Source organism: Diospyros lotus, chromosome 5 (genome assembly GCF_014633365.1).
Source record: "Diospyros lotus cultivar Yz01 chromosome 5, ASM1463336v1, whole genome shotgun sequence".
NCBI classification, from domain to species: Eukaryota; Viridiplantae; Streptophyta; class Magnoliopsida; order Ericales; family Ebenaceae; genus Diospyros; species Diospyros lotus.
The window spans coordinates 18692561-18715340 of NC_068342.1; the positions used below are offsets into that span (position 1 = coordinate 18692561).

Consider the following 22780-nt stretch of genomic DNA (forward strand, 5'->3'; position numbering starts at 1 on the left):
TAAGAGGTGATTTGTTAGCTACAACAACTCCGTGACTTGTTTTTAGGCCTGTCTGTTTGATTAGTTTGAAAAGCCCTAGTTGAAACTATGGTATGCTGCCAAAAACCTTCACTCTCTCCAGGTACTGGTTTTCTCAAACCATAATGCCATAACCTCTTTTTAGCCATTAAAGCATATTGCCAAGCATCTTTATGGTTAAACAAGTTCACCACTCCCATTTCATCTCTCATGGCTTGGTTCAGACCAGGCAAATATTATGATGTCATTTGCTCACTGGTTTTATTTAACCCAAAACTCAGTCGTACTTCTCCATAGTCATCCCCTTTTTCTTCAAGAAATGAAATCTCTCATATGACTCCTTTGTATAATCAATCACCAGTTATTGCTTCTGCATCTTAGTCTTCATATGCTCGATAGTCTGAATTTTTGGTTACCTTTGCAAGTGAGCTACTCTACAACTCTCTTCCATCATTGAAGGGTTGTCTCTTTCAATTTTAGCTTGACAAATAGCACCTTCCTGTCTTTGGCTATAAGCTTCCACTCAAAAATAATTCTCTAAACTTGCTTCTCAATTCAAAGATTCTTGGCATGCATCTCTCTGTTAAAACCTGCAACTTCTACCTTGATTCCACCAGTTGAAAATCTAGTGCATGTACAACCACTCTTTTCAATCTGCCTTGTGCCACAAAATCTGTGGTTCCAGCATCATCAAGAGGTTTTCGTTTTCTCCATCATCAAATTCTCCCTTAAGGCCACCTTTGGTAATATCCATGCAGGTTCCTACACATTCTTGTTGTTGCAAAGCAAGCACAGTTCACAAGAAATCTCCAATCATGCACTCTGCCCCAGCCAATTTTGTTTTCTGGCTTTGATTATCTCTTATACATCCTGTAGCATGTCCAACCATAGGTCTCAAGAAAAAATCTTGACATAACTATAGGATCATTTTCTCTGATACCACTTTGATGCAATGTGAGAGGAAGAATCAGCAAAACAAGTGAACAATTTGGGCTAAAGCAGTTAAGACTTCAAATCTGGAACAATAGTATGAAACTTAAGGTTTAGGAAAACCTCAAATGTTGAATTAGAATAAAAACAATTATCTACAAGGTGTCTTAAAGACTATTTATACTGAAGTTAAGAGTGGTAATATTTCCTAGCCATTGATCATAAATTAATCCTTCTAATCTTAACCATCCATCTATGTTAGAAGTCACATGATTACTTAAAGCTAGGAATATCAATGGTAAATTATCAAAAAAATGCTGAACTTTTACCCTTTTTTTCAATTTTGGACTGAATTTTTAATTTTATCAATAGTAGCATCCAACTTTAATTTTTTTTTTCTTTTCCAATTTTGTACTTGTTGTTGCTCGAACACAACAATATAATTTATTTATTGGGGAAGAACCATCTCAATGCTTCAAATACTTTGCAAAGAAGAAAATCGTCAAAGAGCATAGGGCATTTCTTGTGCAAACACTCAGATGTTTAAGTCAGATTCGCCAAAATCAAAGAAAGTTGCAGAGCTCTTGAATGAGTAAAAGTGACTTACTTGGGATAATGGATCCTACTCTATTTATAGTTGAAATTGCTTGGAAGTGATGACAATCCTAATATTTCATGATTAGGACTACTTCAAATAACCCTTATCCATTACGAAATTTTTGGAGAGGATTTCAGAGGGTAACTGTTTGCACGTTTGACATGAGAATACCTTATGGGAGGGTCTTTGGGAGACCTTGTGGAGTCTCTTGGAGGCTCTTGGTACTCCCTTGTGGGAGTCTATCAAGAGGGTCTCCTGGACCCCTTCATGTGGCTTTTAACCCTTATGCTTTATTTTTTTGCTTTTGGGCTTATCCTTCTTAGGCTTTCGGAAAATGGGCATTGGTTCATATACACATCAGTACCAACTTCAAATTTTATCAATAATAGCATCTAATTTTAATTTTGTTTAAATTTTGGAAAGTCTTTTTTCTTCCATTAGTAACAACTGTAAAATGCTAATGTGGCATGTGAAGTTATATTAGCTTGTCTGCCACCCCAGATTAAAAATGCTGACGTGGCTTAAATAAATATATTTTTAACACAAAGTAAACTAAAAAATATATAAACTACATATATTTTATAAGTTAAAAACAATACACTGTTGGCGGACTGGCTATTACATCAGCGATGGGCATTGCCACCAATGAGGAGATGTGTTTTTTTTTAATTTATATATAGTTTATATTTTTTGTTAAAAATATATTTATATATATTTAGTATTTATTAACCACATTAGCATTTTTTATTTAAGGTGGCAATCTGCTAATTTGACTTTGCATGCCACAACTGCATTTAATAGTTTTTATTAACGGAAGAAAAATGATAGTCTAAAATTGAAACAAAAATAAATTGGATGTTATTATATATAAAATTAAAAGTTCAGTCCAAAATTGAAATAAGGGTAAAAGTTAGGGTCTTTTTTGGTAATTTACCCTCGTATAAATAATAACAAAAACCTAATAGACTAAACACTAATGATAAGCTACACAAATAATAAAATAAAAAACAACAATAAATCAAAGAATATGCTCTTGCGATACCATATTTTGTTGCGTGGATGCCATTTATGGAAAATAATCTTTTTTTAATGATTTTTGTGACCTTTTTCAAATATAGTGCACTGGCCCATTTAGATTATCAGTACTTGGTAAACAAGTTCCTGTTATTATCTACTGCTTATACATCAAACTCAGAAGTGTAAGACAACATCTTGACAGATCCTCTGATTTGATGTATTACTCCTATGCATTCTCCCCCCCCGGCAGGCAAACCATAACCCTAAAAGATTATTTAAAAGTAAGATAAAGAGAAGAAAATTTTGATTTCATTGTTGCATATTATACTCAACTCCTGTTTTGGTAACATGCTATAATTTGGCAGTGCAAAACTACCGCATTTTATGGACGGGCCTTGGAGCACAGCTTGCACGTGATGTTCCTTTTTCTGCTATCTGCTGGTCAACCCTTGAGCCTGTGAGACCTAATTCTTTTTCAGAAGAACCACAATTGATTGTTGTTATTACTTGTGAACCACAATTAAAGGTCTTTGAGTTGATGTGATTTCTTTTGTTCTTGTGTAGATGAGGAGAAGAATGTTGGGTCTAATTGGTGATAAAACCAGTGGAGCCAATGTTGTGGGGACAAACTTCTGTGCTGGCTTTGTTGCAGGAACCCTTGCAGCCGCTGCTACATGTCCTTTAGATGTTGCAAAAACTCGGCGGCAGATAGAGGTTGTTTTCTAAACAAAACTTGAAACCCTGTTCATGTTTTCCTATGTCAGTGCAGAATTATAATTTTAAAATTGCTCTCATCCACAATTCCTTGGAGGAAAATTGCCTCAACATAACAGAAATTCATAAGAACGATATAATAATGAAATATTAGCAGCAGATGGGTAATGTTAGAAATTAAAGTTCTCTCCATAATTGGCTATTGTAGCCTTCTGAGACCTTGTACTTGTTGAGGATCCCTGCTTTGCCTTTATAAACGTATTATTGTTGTAGTGTTCACAATGTTTATTATTAAATTGATTGATCTGGTTTAGGATGAAACATCAATTTACCTGGTGGTTAATCCGGGAGGTCCACAGTTTTTATTTGGACAGTTTTTAGTTCAGACCCATAAATACCAATATGATGTCTCTGGTGTGAAGGGAATTATTTGAATTCATATCTATATGCATCTGTATGTCAAAAAGTTATTGTTTAGAAGACAATGAGCTCTTGTACTTCTCAAAGTATTACTTTCTATCAGCCCCTCCAATTTCATGATGTCAACTGGCAAAGGTTGTTTGATTAAAGCACCAAAGGACTAACCTGTTAGTGTTGGGTCAGGAAGGAGTTACTAGGAAAAAGGTCCAACTTATCTATTCTGTGTTGGCACGTGGTCTGACCATTCCAATATGCAATTCCTGAAGGAATCTACTTTGAGCTGTTGCTATCTACTCAGGAACCAGTAATGTGTTCTAGACCTTCTGGATTAATTACATCTAATGTTCTCCTTGTGGTTCAGTATACTGTTCACAAGTTTTGGCTTTTCCATGTAGTTGCTGGCCTTAGAACTAAGGTCTAGGGCAAAGGTTTTTTTTTGTGTGTGTGTGTGTGTGTGTGTGTCCCCATTGTTTTATGGGCTGCTTGTCCCAATGTACTCATGGCAACTACGTATGGAGCAGACTAAGAAACCTTCTTTAGGATTATCTTCTGATCATGCTATCTTGCATTTGACTGAAGAGAGCTTTGAAGATGCATTCACTAGCCCTTCCTAGTTCTGAATGACTCACACATGAGAGTGTGGGAGGATATCTTACAAAAGGCAAAATGTGCAAGTATATCTGATAATTTGACATCCTGCAACCTGGATACTGTTTTTTAGCAAAATGGCTTTTGTTGATTTCTCTTCCAGTTATTGACGTTGTATTCCTCTTGTATTTTCAGAAGGATCCTGCCCGAGCGTTGACTATGACCACAAAACAGACATTGGTTGAAATTTGGAGGTATGTAATACTGTCACAAGGTTCTTCAGCTGTTTGGTGAAATTCGATGTTGGGTATTTTGATACAAAGAACACATGGAATGCCTATATATGATGGATGAGCTGAACACTCAATAGTAAACGTCCTCCATGAACTATATAAACTATATGTTGACCTTGAAGCAGCTAGTCGAACCACCTTGATTGGCAAATCAGTTGTTAGATGATTCAGGTGGCCTAAGAAAGGGTTAAACTACTTGAACCTATCAGATCAACTAGGTTATTATTTTCCTTGTTTGTTAAGATTAATTATTTTAAACATGGTTCGTCCAAACCGTTGATCCTTTTCTCCAATTTGATAGTTTCCAGAACATTGTGTTGAAAGAAGTTATGGATAAATGATTTATTTTGCTTTATATGTTGGTTTGTGTTGCTGAACTATTATTATCATCATCTTCATCAGGGATGGGGGGATAAAAGGGCTGTTTACAGGACTTGGGCCTCGAGTTGCTCGCGCAGGACCATCAGTTGGAATAGTGGTTTCCTTTTATGAAGTCGTCAAGTATGCTTTGTTACATCATAGGCATTCTTCGATACAGTAGGAGTAGATGGCTATCATCAGGGGACTGCTCTTGAGGTAGACAACTTCAGTGAGGTTTCATATATATTGTACGGACGTTACGCTGCAGCTAACAAAACCATGGTTTTTGCTACTATCCCATACTACAAATTCTTGAGGCATTTACGACGAAGTATGGAGGATTCTTCCTGTCCACCCCTTCCTTGAGATGCAGACCCCTATATGAATCCTCAGGTCAACAGACTTAAGCCAGGAAGGAAAATTCATTTAATTCTTTCGTTAAAATGAAGCGGCCCGTGTATACTGACAGATTGAGGTATGAGACCATTTCCAAATGCCAACCATGTCTTCTAAATTTCTTGGTATTTTCATTTCATGATTATAAATGCTCTTGACTAGTTTGTCAACACAAGTGTATCGTTCGTCGTTACTAACATCTTCGAAAGGGGAAAAAAAAAAGAACAAAAGAATACTATGATCAGCATTAGCAACATGAATATTTTATGAATATGGTATTTTTTGATACATTTAACGCAGAAAGCATTTCCAAAGTAATATGACAATATGGTAATAAAAAATATTATTAAGTGCTTAATTGGCAGAAGGAAAAGGTAAAGTGCATTGGGTTTAGAAACAGCAGAAATTTTGAAATGTCCTCACATTTCTAGTATTAGTAATAGCGGAGGCTGTGTTGTATGATGTTTGATTTGTCAAAAAAGTACCGAGTATTGTTTGCGTTTTAGATTGTCACTTTACTAAATTAGTTAGTAATATGTTTATATATACATATATATTGAAATTATTTTTCAAATTAGAAATAAATATTTGTATTAATTAAAAAATAATTGAACTCACCTTGTCAATTTATTCTTTTACCAAAATCTTGCAAGAGTAAATTTTACAAAATTTTTAAAGAAATTAACCCTCGTTTTCTTTTATGTCAGTTTTAATTTTTAGTTTTTTAAAACATTGAAAACATTTATTTTGTTATTTTAAAAATGTATTTTTTAAAATAAAAAAATTGTAAAGAAAATTTAAAATAATAAAAAATTATTTTGAGCAAAATAATCAAAATATGGAAAAGATGATGTAATTTATTTATATTTTATTCTTGTAACGGAAAGAATGTTGCAAGATTTATTAATTGTAAAATGTATATATTTTTTAATAATATATTAAAATTAAATAGTTTTAATTTATTAAATAAAATGCGTTTTTTAGTTTTTTATTTTGAAAATTAGTTTTTCAGTGATAAATAGAATGTGTTTTTTATTTTTTGAAAATAAATTATTAAAAAAAAAAATTAAAATTAAAATTCTATGAGTACGCAGCCTAATCACTAATAAAAAAATCTGAAATCTCTCCTGTTGGGGGGGAGGGGAGGGGATAGAAAAAGGTTAGGCCCTGCCACGCCCCGCTCTGCAAACATGCGAAGTTGGTATTACAAAAATATAAAATTATGGCTTGACTTTAACAAGAATTTTTATTATGTTTTTTATTATATTATAAATAATTTAATTTTTATTTTGATTTTATTTTAAAAATTATCTGCTCTAACAAAATTTTATATTCTCTTCTCTATTTTATTTATTTATCAATAAGTTTCAATTCTACTTATTTGACTTTATTTATAATTTTTAATTTTATTAATTTCATTTATTTATTATTTTACCTTACCTATAATTTAATAATTAAATACACAAAATAATTAAATATATATACAAATTTAATAATTAAATACATAAAATAATTAAATACAAAATAATTAAATACACAGATATGCAAAATAAATTAAATATATATACAAAAGTAATAATTAAATATATAAATTAATAATTAAATATACAAAATAATCAAATACACAGATATGCAAAATCAATAATTAAATACACAAAATAATCAAGTACGCACATGTACAAAATCAATAATCAAATATACAAAACAATAACTAAATACACAAATTTTTAATATCACTTGTCAAATACACAAATCAATACAAATTTTCCAAACAACCAACATCATATACATACACAAATTGCTAGTCTGCTTGTTGTCGCTGTTGCTCATCGCTCTTGTCGTTTGTCGTTGGTCATCGCTCGTCGCTGGTTGTCTGCTTGTCGCTCGTTCGGCATTGATGGCCGTTGGGGGGGGAGAGATGGTGATGATGTCTTTACAGATTTTAATCACCATAGTTGGCAATGTTTTTGAGCTTCGCCAAAAATTTAGCAAATGATTTTGGCGATGACGAGTCTCTTGGAGGATCAATTTGGGATTGGTTTGCTAAATTTGACAATGAGGATCGATTTAGCACTCTAAAAGTCAACCTAAGTAATGGTTTCTAAAATTACATATCCCTAGATTTAAGTTCTGTTTTATTATCTCTTTTAATTAAAATTTTCATATTTTTGTTATTTAATAGTGAAAAAATAAAATAAAATAAAATAGTTTGGTAAAAATTTAATATTAAATAATTTATTTTTTTATAATTAAATAATTGAAATCAACTTAATATTTAAATGTTTAAAAGAGTATATACTATATTATCTCTAAGATTTGACATAAGTAAATCAGCCATAAAAGTAAAAAATAAATAAATAAACATCAACCATATTAACCAATAAAAATTTATCATCTTCATCTTCCTTTTTTAGGAGTTAGCTTCATGACCTACAATACATTTTTGGGGTCCAGTTAACAGCTCGGGAGTGAATTGGTTATTAAAAACTATATCCAAGATTATCAATTACAAATGAAGATTTTGGTTTAATACCGAAACAATATATTGTGTTTGTAACCCCGCTCTTCTCAAATGTTACTATTAATTATCGAATTGGGGTATTTTTTTTATTTAATTTCTCACTGATCCGACTAGAGATAACTCACTCACTTAAATTAGGTTTTAATTCTTCATGGATTATGTTCTTTTCGGCCTAACGGAGTTGATCAGGCTGGTTGTGATGGCGGCGAAATGCCACGATTCGGCGACGACCTCGCAGTTAGGTAGCTAGCACCTGCAAGAACTCTGATACTCAAGTCAGTGAGAAATTAGAATGTCAGAGTATTGATAAGGTTTGAAAAGAATATACTTTGACCTGTAATCAGACTGACTTGTATAGAGATGAAGGTACCTTGCGTGTCGTTAGCTGTCGTGGGAGAATAGAGGGCCAAGATGCACGGTAGTGATAGGAATCATCTTCAAGGATCTCAAATTTGATGAAGATTGCAAGCTGATAAGGATCAACGTGCAAATTGTTTGGGGTTGATAGAATCTATTACTGACGCAAGAACGTTAGCTTGAATGGAAACGCTATTCGAGCTTTTGGGCTAAGATCTGGCTTGAGGACCGAGCTAGATTCCAAGTAATGGGCTGGCCCAATGGATCAGTATCGTCTAAAGCCCCCCAGGTCTGATGTTCGCATGGGTGAGCATTCGAGTTAGGAACGTGGTGGTGGTGACTCTTTAGTTTGCCTTGACCTCGGATTGAGCTTGCTGGGACCGAGCTCGACAGATGCAGGAGCTGTTTTTCAAGGTTCTGACAAGTAACGCATGTGGTCTTGAAATTTGAGGCGTTCGTTCTAGAAGATGTGACGTCGTGGGCAGATAGGGAGTTGTCACGACATTTTAACCTAAGGCATTTAATCCACATGAAGGAGTGTGACATGTGGCATGATCTCTACGGGTGTTTGGCGACGTTTGATCTCAAACTGTTGGATGCATTGTGTGATATCTATATAAAGGCACATGTAGGTTGTTTTCTCGCTTCTCACTTTTACTTTTGCGATCGATTTTTGAACCCTGGTTTCCCAAGAGTTTCCACATTCTTTCTGCCTTTAATCGCTCGTGTGTTTGGGCTAAATTCCTGTTTTGCTTATTCTTCTACAGATTCATTCGTTTCCACAAGTAACTTCATGTGAATGACTCTTTCGATCACTTTTTCGCTTTTTTATTTTTTATTTTCTACCAGTTTATCGAGTGTTACGACAAGTTTGGGGAGTGAATCTGGGGAAGGGAGTGATTCCATGACTATCAACAAAGAGTTCCTGGCAAGGAATCCGATGCTTGGTCGTCAAGCGTAGGGGAGTGATTCGATGTGTAGACTAGGGTAGTTGAAACATAGATCGAAGTAGGAAAGGGGCACGACTTATGATGGCTCTGTTTTCCTTGGTTCCCTTAGGGATAGTATAGGTGCTTCATCCATGCCTTGGTCATCTTCAAACCTATTTTCTGGTGCAAGTGGTGACTATAGTTGGGTGAGTGAAGATGTGTCCAAGGTCACCTCAGTGTACAACTCTCCTCATAGTGTCGTTGTGTTGAGGTCGTGGATCCATTTGTTAGCGACTGAAGAAGACGAGGGTTTGTTTGAGTCTCAACTCTGTGGGGAAGAGGAATGGGTCTTCATGGTCGCGGACTCGAGGTTGATTTTTGTGTACGAGACATTTTTTACATGTCTTCGTCTTCAACTTCCGTTTATCGAGTTCCAGTGCTTGATGTTAACGATGCTAAATGTCTCCTCAACCAAGCTGCACCTGAACAGCTGGGCCTTCGAAGTGTTGTCTGGCTTCTTAGGTTGGGGAGTGAGCACAGTCTTCTTTTCCTTCTTTCAGTCAAAGGGCATCAGCAAGGGTAGTTGGGTCTCTTTGAATGGGCTATCGGGAAGGAAATTGCTGAAGGCCTTTGACAACTCCTATAAGAATTTTGAGGCCAGCTACTTCAAAGTAGCCTCTCAATAGGATGTGCTCACTTTCTTTTTGGACGATAAAGTGGCCGCCAAATTCCCCCTATGCTGGAGAAAAGAGTCAAGCTCCATCATGGGGGTCGAATATAGGCGCCTAAGTCTGGAGGACTAGCTGACGATGGATCTCCTTGAGGATTGCCCTGTGCTAGAGAGCTCGACCCTCGTCAAGTAGGGGAATGATCCAGAGGGTTTGGCTGTTTACATGGGTTGGTTTTTTCTCCATCTTTCTTTTTCAACTAACTCTTGTTGTTACTTATCTTGTTTACTCTCTATTTCAGGTGAAATGACCCCCAAGATGACTTTGGAGGAGGTGAGGCAGTGTGTACTATGCAAAGGGGGGCCAAATCGAGTTCGATGTTAGCTCGCAGGGTTGCTAAGAAAGTCCCTGCTCTAAATAAGAGTGCCCAGGCATCCAAGGCCCCCGTGCTGTCCAAGGGTCCAATGCCAGCTCCCCATTCATCTTCTCAACCTACTTCTTCGAAAAGCAGGAGCTTTCAACAGTCTAAGGCACAGGTTAATGTTGAGGAGGCCCACTTGCAGGGAAAGAGGCCAAGGACTGCTCGACAGGAGGAATCTGAGCCCTCTAGTATAACACCCCGTTTTTCCAGGGCGTTAGAAAACGTAAGATTTCGGGGATATATTTTTTTTTCCAACATAAACTCGACATAAATCGTTCCCTGAAAATCCCATTACACCTTCTTAGCATACCAAAGTAAGAATCAATAAGCTAAGACAAGTAAATCATCATAAATGCGAAAGCTAGATCATAACCTCAAACGGTACATAACCGAACTCATCTTATTCATAACATGAAAGTCGTACTTATCGTTTAACATGACATCATCAAAATACAAATCATAATTGAAAGACATGCTACGAACAATCTAATAATCGTCGTCAATCCTCGGCAATTCCTTTCCCCTTAGCACCGCTGCCTTCACTTGGAACGTTTGAATATTTCAGGGACAAAGTCCAAATAAGATGTTGAATCATCTAAGTGAGAGTTCAAAAACCTTTTCATGAATGTATGTGAGACATGAAACAAAACCGACATAACCCAACAAGCCCCAGCCCAAGAGAATCCCACACAACATTTAACCCAACCTTGGGGAAAGAGCAATCTCTCTAAAGGCAACATCACTACATCGACACATTGGCACAGCACAGTCCTACCTTAAGAGGGGCAAAGTCAACGCATCTCCCTGACACCTCGGGAACAATCATTACCACTCCCAGTCCAAGAGGGTCAACATCAACCCAGGAACCCGGCTCACCACAATCACGTCAGAGATTACGTTCCTATTCAAAAACATTCTGGAAACATTACCCATTCCAACCCATATCCCACATCTATAACCAGTCGCTCTAGTATAACTTCCCTGGCCACATAGCCCCAGCACGGAACCCTAGGCGGCCATCCCAGCATGCACACCAACACGAGATACCCCTATACGGTATTCCGACAACACCCTTGGGAAATTACGACTACACTATCCAGACAACATCCCAACCTGACATCCCATATAAACAACACAAACACGTGACAGTGCCACATACCACAACTCGATGCATCATATAAAATAACATTTTATGTACATAATTTATCGCACAAAATTCAATGCATATTCATAAAATATTTTAGGACGAACCTCTCACAAAAACACAACCATAACAGGTTCAATCATTCACATGCAACAAAACCCTTCTGCATGAAATCAAATCAAGTTTAGGTAGAATCAAAACAAGTATTTAGGATAGAACTACTCACCTTGAATGAAACTCAGAATACCTCAATTCTCGTGCTAAAACTCGATTTTTATGCAAATCCTCAAGTCTTTTGACCAAACCACCTCCTCACACACTGCCCAAGTGTTCTGCGCGTGTGATGCCTCATGTGTGCTTTGCATGCTTCTTCTTCTCTAAGAACAAAAGCCCTCTATCCACTAAGCTTGAATCACTCTCATCCAATACGAATTTATCACAACTTTGAATGATAAAACCCTTGGCCATGAACATGTTATTTATAGATCTTGGATTTTGTAGTAATCATATCAAATCTTATCTTATCTCTAACGTCATCATGAGCCTTTATCTTATCTCTAAAGTCATCATGAGCCTTCATCTTATCTCTAACATCATCATGAACCTTCATGTTATCTCTAACGTCATCATGAGCCTTTATGTTATCTCTAACGTCATCATGAGTCTTCATCTTATCTCTAACGTCATTATTGTGTCTCGAAATGCTTATCGATACTATATCGTTTTTCTTTGACATCTAGGGTCTGAGGCAGTCCCTGCAGTTGACCCGGTCACTCAAGACTATTGATAGTGTACCCTATAGCCCTAATCTTCCAAAAATTTCACTTACACCCTATGTAGAATTACATTTATAACTTCAAGAATTTCCCGGGTGTTACATTCAGGACCTCAAGCTTGGCCATCGATCAATCATTGGGCTCCGGGCAAACCTTGTCGAGGCTGAGCTTGTGAGGTTGTGACGACAACAAGGCCGATCCGAGGAGCCTCTGGAGCAAGTATTTTTGACCTAGGGCCTTTGTTGAGGAGTGCCTCTACCTCGAGTCCGATCGATAGAGGTACTTGGAGCTCGGAGTTGGGGGGGCTGTGCTGCTAGACTGAGATGTAGTCCCTCCATCTCACCAGTGCCTTTTAGACACAGGAGCTGGAGTTCTAGACTCAGTCAAAGCAACTCAGCCAAGCTCGCAAGGAGGCGATGGAGTGGGCGAGGGGTGCAGTGGCCACTAAGATCGAGGAGCTATAAAAGCTAGTGGCGCAGGCGGAGAAACTAGTTATCCGAGATGATGACCGCTCCAAGAAGTATCTACATCAGTGGGAGCGTAGTTTGGAGGAACTAACAATGTTAAAGGGGGAAACCCAGACTGCCAAAGTCGCTACCCTGGAAGGGGCCGAGAAGGTGGCGAAGCTGACAATCGACCTTGCCACCGCTATCCTCCAAACTAACCAAGCCAAGCTCGAGGCTACCAAGCTGAAGACTTAGATATCCGCGATGCGAACTGAGGTTGAGAGCTTGAATGATGAGGCTGTCGACCAATTCCTTTAGGGTTTTGCGAAGGCTTAAGTGTTTTTTTCCTGAAGTCGACTTCTCAACCTGTTGTGCCTTCAAAGAAGTGGTGGCCGATCAGCTTGTGGATTTGCCTCTGGTGGATCTAGCTGGTTAGGCCGAAGCTTCGGTAGGGGCGTTGAGGGCTAAGGGAGACTTGCCCATGGAAGATGCCGACCAGTCTGGTGAGCTCGCAGCTATCTTTAAGTTCACTTCGAGAGTGGTTGTCGAGCTCGTGGTCGATCTTGGCCCCAAACCTGCTCGACCCTAACTCCTCTCTTCTCTTTCTTTTTGTAAACTTGTAGTATAGGTGGGCATTTTTTTGTAATTTTGACATCGATGCAATAAAGAATATTTCCTTGATCTTATTCCTTGTTTGTATGTTGACAGCATCTTCTTTGTTACTTTTTGTTTTCTTTCCAAGGATGAGTCGTGAAATGTAATGTTTCCTTAGTTTTCTACATTGTTTGGTGTCAGTGTTAAGTTGCAATTGATTTTGTATGTTGATTTGATTGTGCGTAGTATATTTGTTGTTACCTCTTTTTTACCTCCAACATTAGGTCGGGAGAGTGTGTTTGTTTCAAGGTGATCTGCAGAGGCCGGGATGACCCAAGGTCTGTCTGTCGGGACTAGCCTAGGCACAAGTGGGAGGACTGATCTAGCTTGGCTGGGCAAGGCACGACTTAGGAGTCTAGGATGACCCAAGGTTCGCCCCTTGGGACTAGTCCAAGCGAAGGTAGGTGAACTGATCGAGCTTGGTTGGGCAAGGCACGACTTAGGAGTTCGGGATGACCCAAGGTTCGCTGCCGAGACTGGCTCGGGCGTAGGTGGACAGATTGACCGAGCCTGGCTGGGTAGGGCACGACTTAGCAGTGTAAAGGAATCGATCCTCTAAACATCCAATTTTATTGATAAGATAATCTCAACGTAGAATTGAATAACATCTGACTTTATTAATAAGAGGTCCTTGGCATAAAATCGAATAATATAACCGCTAATTTCATTTATAAGAGAACCTCGGTGTAGAACTGAATAACATTCCATGTAACAGAACATCTGACTTCATTGATAAGAAACCTAGGTGTTGAATCGAATAACATGCCATGTAACAGAACATCTAAATTCATTGACAAGAGGACCTCGACATAGAACCAAATAATATGCCTTGTAACAGAACTAAAGCAACAATAACATAATCAAAGAATAAATTGAATCTAGATAAGAAACACAAAATCAGTAAATTAATTTTGAACTATAAACAATTCTTGAGGATGATCGTGAGATTGTTATTTAGTTGTAGTACTTCCATAGGTTGGTTGCCTTCCACGACCTCGACAAAGGTTGCCCTGAGAGCTCAGTAAGGTGGTAAACCCCGTTGCCGACGTTTTGAGTAACACGGTAAGGGCCTTCCTAGTTGGCACCGAGCTTTCCTTCCCCGTTGTTGTTTGCGATCTCTACCTTCTTCAAGACTAGGTCTCTTTCTCGAAAACTCCAGGGATTGACCCCAGAATTATACCTCTGGGATACCTTTTGCTTAGTTTCTTGTTCTCGGATATGGGCTAGCTCTCATACCTCTATTGGTATCTTCTTGGAAGCACTGTCTTCGGGGGCTCGGCTCCCCAACTTTCACCGGAATCATTGCTTCTGACCCATAAGTGTGCCTGAAAGAAATCTCCATCGTTGATGTCTGTATTGTGGTATGGTATGACCATAACACCATAGAGAGCTCTTCCAGCCATGCCCCATTTTCCTAATCCATCTATTTCCTAAGCCCAACGAGGATGAGGATGACCTTATTAGTGGCTTCAACTTGCCCAATTGTTTGGGGATGCTTGACCGAGGTGAAGGCCTGATGAATGTCGAACTCCCTACAAAATTCTTAAAAATTTGCATTGGTGAATTGAGTGTCATTGTTGGAAATGATTAACCCGGGCAAGCCACATCTGCAGATAACATTTTTTTAGATGAATTTTTTTAACTTTTTACGGTTGTAATTGTTGCTAGGGGCTCAGATTCGATCCACTTGCTTAAGTAATCGATGGCCACCACAATGAACTTGAGCTAGCCCGAGGCCAGTGGAAAAGGTTCGAGCAGGTCAATCTCTCACTTGTAGAAGGGCCAAGATACGTCAAGGCTATGGCGTTCTTCCAGTGAGGAGTGATGCGCATTCGCATATTTCTAACACTTCTTGCATCTTTTCATGTATTCCAAGCACTCATTGCGCATGATCGACCAATAGTACCTGGCCCACAATATTTTTGTTGCTAAGGATTGGCCCCTAATGTGGCTTTTGCAAACCCCCTCATGAAATTCGGCCATTACGTAAGTGGCCTATCTTCGATCCACGCACTTAAGGAGTGGCATAGTGAAGCTTCTTTTGTACAATTGATCCCCGATCATGGTATAAAGACTAGTCGTTCTCCTTAACTTCTTGGCCTCCTCTGAGTTATCAGTTAGGACTCATTTCTTCAAGAACCTAATGAAGGGGAACCCCCAGAAGTCAGGGTCCGCCTCCACGATATGCACTTCTAAGTCAACAGTTGGTGAATTCAAGGTTTCTTGTATAACCAACCAGTTGTTTCTTGGAGCCTTGGTGCGAGTAAGCTTTGAGAGCAAGTCCGCTCTTGAGTTTTTCTCCCTTGGGACGTACTTAATGTCAGAAGATTCGAAGGCTTCGGATAAGATTCTGACCTTGTCGAGTTGGGGATCTTTTTCCTGGAATTCACCTTTAACTTGATTAGCCACTAGTTGGGAATCACTCCTTGCAACCAACATAGTGGCTCTGACTTCTTTGGCCAAGCGTAGCCCAACGATGAGGCTTTCATACTCGGCTTGGTTATTACTCACCCTAAAGTTAAAACGGAGGGACTGTTCGATCAGAAGCCCATCTGGCCCTTCTAAGATTATTCCTGCTTGTTCCCCTTGATGTTTGAAGCTCCGTCCACCAACAAAAACCAAGGGCTATTATTGAAACTTTGAGTAGGTGAAGACAATTCAACACAGAAGTCAGATAGTACTTGGGATTTAATATGTTTGCTGGGTTGGTATTGTATATAGAACTCGGAAAGCTCCACTGATCACCTAATCATTCTGCTTGACAACTCGGGCTTCTGGATCACCTACCTAATTGGTTAATCGGTTAGCACTATGATCCGATGATTTTGGAAATAAGGCCTGAGCTTCCAAGCTACGATAATCAAGGCTAGAGCTAACTTCTCTATAATCTGGTACCCAATTTGGTACCCTTGCAAAACTTTGTTGATAAGATAGATCGGTTGCTGTATTTTCCTATCTTCCCTTACTAACATAGAATTGAGCGCACTTTCAAAAATGAAGAGGTAGAGTAAAAGCTCTTCACTAGGCTCTGGCCTTGGGAGAATGAGGGGTTGTTAGGAAGTGCTTCAGCTCTTGGAAAGCAACTTCACACTGTTCATTCCACTAGAACTCTACTAACTTCTTTAAACTTTAGAAGAATGGTTGAGCTCGATCTGCTGACTTCGAGAAAAAGCGAGAGAGGGTAGCTATTCGACTTATTAGCCATTGGACTTCTTTCACATTGTTGGGGCTACGCATCTAGAGGATAGCTCTGTATTTATCGGGGTCTACTTCTATCCCTCGATTAGTGAGCATGAATCTGAGGAACTTTTCGGCCTGCACACCAAAAATGCACTTTTCTGGATTCAGCCTCTTGTTGTGTCATCAGATTTGCTCAAAGATTTTGGCCAAATCTGAATAATGATCTCCGCTCTTTGACGTCTTGGCCGCCATATCATTAGCTTACACTTCGATGTTACGTCTTATTTGATCAGCAAACGCCTTGTTCATCAGCCACTGGTATGTAGCCCTTGCTTTCTTTAATCCAAACTACATGACTCTATCGCAGAAATTCGCATCCTCAGTGATGAAATTGTATTTTCTTCGTCATTCGGGTCCATCTGGATCTGATTATACCCTAAGTAAGCGTCCATATAGCTGAGATATCTATACCTCGAGGCTCCATCCACATGTTGGTTGATATTTGGTAAGGGGTAGGAATCCTTTGGATATGCTTTGTTCAGGTCGATGAATTCTACACACATTCTCTATTTTCCTGAGGACTTCTTTACCATCACCACGTTTGACAGCCAAGTGGTATAATCTACTTCCCTTATGAATCTGGCTTGGAGGAGCTTTGACGCCTCCTTGGCTATTGCCTACTGCCTTTCCTCACCTAACTTTCTTTTCCTTTGTGCCACCATCCTCGCGTTGGAATTTATGGCCAACTTGTGGCAGATGAAGGACAGGTCAATCCCAGCATGTCTACGGGCGTCCAGGTGAAAAGGTTAGCATTTTTACTGCAACAGCGTGGTCAACTTCTCCCTGAGGTCATGGGGAAGCCCGATGCTCACTCTAGTTAACTACTTCGGGCGGGCCCCTAAGCTCACAAGAAGTAGCTCTTCAGTGGCTTGTGGCTAGCTATCTAAGAATTTACTCATGTTGTGATCCGCAAATCAACTATTAGTGGTAGCGATCTGGTTGTCGCGGCTTCCCTTGGTAGGCGGGAGCACTAAAATCTTAGGCTGTCATTGTAGCACTACCGAGCCTCCTTTTGGTCAGCATGGACCACTCCGACCTCGGTGATTGAGACCGAGAACTTCATTGCCAAATGTGGAGTAGAAACGATTGCGCCTAAAGAGTTGAGGGATAGGCGGCCTAGTAGGGCATTGTAAGGTGTCTGGAAATCAACCATCAAGTACTTAACACTGACTGTTTTAAGCGACGATTCTGACCCGAGCATCATCAATAGTTCTACGTACCTCTTCACGTTCACCTGCTCCCTAAAAAAGCTGACTAGGTTTCCATTAAATGGCTTCAAATCCTCTTTTGGTATCCCTAGCTTCTTTAAAGTTGACGAGTATCGTAAGTCATTCGAGCTTCCTTGGTCTACTAGGACCTTTTTGATGAAAAAGTTAGCCGGGACCACAGATATCACCATGGGATCGTCTAAGTTCTGGTCGATCCCTGCATAGTCTTCATCGGTGAAGGGGACTGCTGGGTGTTGAGCCATTCTTTTCGGCCTATGTTTAATGCTTCTAACGGTCATCACCACCTTTAGGTGATGCCTTCTTATTGAGCTAGAATCTCCTCCACTTGCGAAGCCCTCAGAAATTGTGTCAATAACCCCCCATATTTGATTTAGGGGGCCACCCTCAATCTGATACTCAACTTGCAATCTTTATCAAATCTGATCCTTATCACCTCGCAATCTTCCGACTATCATGGGAGGATAGGGGGTCGAGATGCACGGTAATAATAGGGATCATCTTTGAGGGCCAAGATGCACGACAATGATAGGGATCATCTTTGAGGATCTCAGATTTGATAAAAATTGCGAGCTAATGAGGATCAACATGTGAGTTGTTTAGGGGTGATGGAATCTGTTACTGGCGCAAGAATCTCAGCTTGAATGGATACGCTATCCGAGCTTTTGGGCTAAGATCTGGCCTAGGAACTGGGCTAGATTCCAAGTAATGAGCCGGTCCAATGGATCAATACGGTCTAGATTAACTAAATTAAGTTTTAAAATTCATCCATAACTTTAGTAACTTCTCTTGTTATTATAACTCTTTACATGAACATTATTTCACAATGGGTTTAACAGTTGTGATGTGAGAATTGACGAGTCATTTCATGGTTCTAACTAGTCTTTACTATCTACGTTTTCTAACTGTGTGAGGCCTCCTCTGATTCCAATTCAAACTTGGTGTTGCTAATTTGACTCTTCCCCCATTCTCGCTTGAGCACCCTAAAATAAATCATCTTTCAAATAACTATTTTACCAAAAATGCTTTTGAAAAATAATTTATTTTTCAAACAACTACTTTTGGTAAAATAGTTATATTTTTCATGTCATTTATTTTGACGTTAACTATTTTTGAAAATATATGATTGATTTGTAGTTTTTTTTTTATAAAAATAAGGAATGATGAACTATCAAGTTCCTGAAAAAAAAAAAAAAAAAAAAGCCTACAACAGCTTAGATATATCTTGAGTGGCTTGGCCTAAAGGGTTAAGCCTACCCAAAAACATGATCCAAGACTATCCAAACAACTATCAAGAAAGGTAAGGCCCAAACTCACAACTAGCCTGCAAAATCCATCCAAATGATCAAATCTAACCACTCATGTAGTATCGTCCTAACCTATACAAACCCTTCAAATCGACTATATAAAGGCGTAATATCCCACGTGCCAAGTACGACATTTATTATGTATTTATTACATCATTCTCGAGCATAGTGATTAACTTGAGTGTTGGAGAATCCATCAAGGGACTAGACTCTACCCTCCTTTTCTACAAGAAGAGTCAGTTCAGATAAGTTTGGGCTCAAGGACTATCAAGACTACCTTAGAATTGAGAAGAACATAAAGGAAGCACAACTGTATCATGGATAGTGTGGTGATCGACTCTAAAATCGTCAACACTTTGGGGCTAAGTTTTGTCTTTGTTCACACATGCTCAACTTTGGGGCCACCTAGTCGTCTATTGTGCAATTTCTTAACATGCCTCCTCATTAAACACCTACCAACATGGGGTTACGAATATCAAAACTCAAGCCACTAGGGCTCGAATCCTCATCACTATGGATTAGCCACCCCATGACCATCAGGACTCAACTTGGAAACCAAGTGCAGCGTTTTCCTAAATTGTTAACCATTTTTCTCGGATAATAGGGGGAAAGAATCACTAATCCCGAGGAACGAACCTTCCCTACACAATGAGCACTAGTCAGGAGAAAACTGTCATCATTCCTAGAGAGACTAATAGGATTCCAGAAATAAAGACCATCATTAGTGGCAAAGGGATAGAATTTGCCACTCCCGATGAAAGAGACACAATCACCAATGCTTGGAAAGTCTAGGTTCAATCCCCTCCTATACTTGTAAAGGTGGAACTCCACAAGAAAGATACCTTAGACAATTGGAGAGAAATATGGCACAGATGGAAGAATAGAAAGAGATATGGGAAAAAGGCCCTTCACAACTCCTCAACCAAGCTATAATTGTGATAGTCCCACAAGAAAAATTTTGCATTTTGACAATTAAGCTCTACAATAGGACTAAAGATTCTTCAGATCATATTGAGCTTTTCACCTCCTATATGCTAGTCCAACCTACTTCAAATGGTATGTGGTGTTGGCCATTTCTCATTACCTTAAATGGAAATGGTCATTATTGGTACTCAGGCTTACCCCCTTGAATGCCCTAAGGATTGAGATACTAATGACCCTTAAAGATAAACAATATCTAAAGAGAAAAACAAGGTGAAAAACCTGGCACACAAATGAGATTAAGGGAAATATTGTCGTTTTCATAAAGATCATGGGCACGACACTAAAGAGTGTAAACAGTTAAGAGAAGAAATTGAAGACCTACTCAATCGCGATTATATTTGGCAATTTATCTTTGATTGCAGGACGTGACTCTCGGGAGAGACTTGAAGTGACAAGGTTGGTCATTAATCATCAAGAGGTCACAACTCTTGAAAAAGGACATGTTGGGCAGGTCAATAACATTCTCAGATGAAAACTTCCTTTCCTAACCCAATTTTTACGACCCTCTCGTTATCTCAATGGTGGTGGGTAAGTAGGATCTCAAGAGAATCTTAGTGGACACCGAGAGTTCCTCTTAAATCTTTTATTAGAGATGTTAGAACTAGATACTTCACAAGAGAGGGTGTGAATTGGGAAATAAAACTAACTTGATCTCTTTTAAAATTCTTTAACAAAATTGTTTGTTTCGAAATAAATAACTATTTATTTTGATAAATAATTATTTTTGAAATAAGTATTTTTTGTTTCGGAATAGTGATAAAGATGATTCCAAATAACAATGTGGAATTTCAAAATATAATCTCATTATTTGAGAATAAGCTTTGAAGTGTTTAAAAATAGTAATCTAGGTGTTTCAAAATAAGGAGTGATGTTTCAATATAATCTTTGACAGTTTAGTTAAGAAAATATTTTATCTTTAACAACTTGAAACTTTAAGATGAATAAGTAAATAAAGAGTAGAAAATAATAAAGTACACAAAGGATTTATAATGGTTCGACTCTAGCCTATGCCACTTCTGCCAAGTATCTCCCTTGAAGGTATTTCACTAGTTTCTTTAAACAATCAAACAGAGGCTCTTATAGGTGCACCTCAACCTTTTTAGATACTGATAATTTTCATAAGCTCACGATCGAGCCTCTTTTTCAAAAACATTTTTTTATAGTTTTTCATGGCCTAACTACAACCTTTTAGAAAATAATTTCAAATGAAGAACTTTCCTACATAAATCCATGAGAAGCTTCGAAATAAGATTTATGGCTTTTGAAACATGCTTGTTTCGATATAGAAGATTTTTTATTTTTAAACTTACTTTAGTTTAATTATATACTTTCTAAGCTTTTCCAAATAAGACTTAGATTTCAAAATATGCAATACAAATTTTGAAATGTACTTGATTTCAAAATATGAAAACACTAGTTTCAAAACTTGTTTTGAGAATACTTCTCAAAATAACTCATAGGTTTCAAAACATCAAAAGGGTGTTTGACAAAATACTTGAAACAAAAAGATATATGTTTCAAAATACCTTAAGTGAATTTGAAACATATGATATTACGTTTTGAAGGAAAATATTTCATTCAACTTAACATATGTTTCAAAACTTTCATATATCAAAAAATATGTTCCAAATGAGAACCTTCCTCAAAGTAGGGTACACCATGGAACAATATAGCCTAATTAGGGTACCCTTTAGTAGTTTCGATGGAAGAGTGGTGTAAGCTAATAGAATGATTAGAATCCCATACACGATTAGTTCAGGCTCAAGGACAGTGATGACGAACTTGGATTTTATTGTGACAAATGCTTCTTTAACCTATAACATGATCCATGGTAGGTTTAAATTGACAACCTTCTAAGCTACCCCCTGTACTTATAGAATGGTGATGAAGTTCCCTACCCTTAATGGAAAGAGAAAAGTCCAAGACAAACCATAAAACAGCTTGAGAGTGTTACCTAGCCTTACTCACACCATTTGAAGGAGGCTCGAGAACACCTTTTGAGTTGATGGTTCGGGGGTAGCTTCTGAAGGCGAAGATCAATGAGTTGGAAGCGTCAAACCTTCCACTGAACCAATCGAGAGATGGCACGCCCCGTTAATTTGAGCTAAGGATAACTTCGGCATCATTAGGAGTCACGACATATCTTTTAGAGAGTGCCAAGAAACTAAAAGTTGCGAGCTCAATTGGTGAATTAATAGAAGTCATTGTGAGAGAAGATGACCCAACTATAGAGTAAAAATTAACTCCCGATTAAATGAACCCTAAAGAAGTTGAATAATCTCTTTGTTGTAAAACTATGTTGATGTGTTTGCATAGTCAGTTGATGAAATGCCTGAGATTGATCCCATCGTCAAGACCCATAAGTTACACATCAGCATAGCCTGCAGGCTAGTTAAGTAAAGGAAGAGAAAGTTTTCTCTAGAAAGGGCTCGAGACATCAAAGAAGAGGTTAATAAACTCTTGAAAATTAGGTACATGTAAGAAGTGGAATACCTAGAATGGCTAGAAAATATGGTGCACATTTCCAAGGGATCAAGAAAGTGGTGGTTATGCATTGATTTCAAGAATTTAAATAAGGCTTGTCCAAAGGATAACTACCCTTTACTGAGCATAGGTGCTCCGATTGACGGGATAGTAGGGTGCAAGCAAATGAGCTTTTTAGATGTTGTTCAGGGGTATCACCAAATTCCTTTTCATCCCAAGGACTAGGACAAGATTACTTTATAATTGACAAAGCCACCTACTATTACTAAATCATGCCATTTGAACTAAA

The 22780-nt window shown here is 38.3% G+C and overlaps 1 protein-coding gene across 4 annotated transcripts in view; it reads left to right on the forward strand.

Annotated features, from left to right (window-relative positions):
• Positions 1-22780, forward strand: part of LOC127802561 (mitochondrial carrier protein MTM1-like) — a 37580-nt gene that overhangs the window by 6606 nt on the left and 8194 nt on the right. For 3 of the 4 annotated variants that reach the window (XM_052338427.1, XM_052338428.1, XM_052338429.1), the window contains 4 exons: positions 2929-3020; positions 3128-3277; positions 4481-4539; positions 4981-5533. In XM_052338427.1, the coding sequence (XP_052194387.1) occupies positions 2929-3020; positions 3128-3277; positions 4481-4539; positions 4981-5119 (440 nt within the window). In that variant the 3' untranslated portion in view covers positions 5120-5533. Of the gene's footprint in view, positions 1-2928; positions 3021-3127; positions 3278-4480; positions 4540-4980; positions 5534-22780 lie in introns of those variants that run through there. The other variant, XR_008023305.1, reaches the window with a different exon arrangement.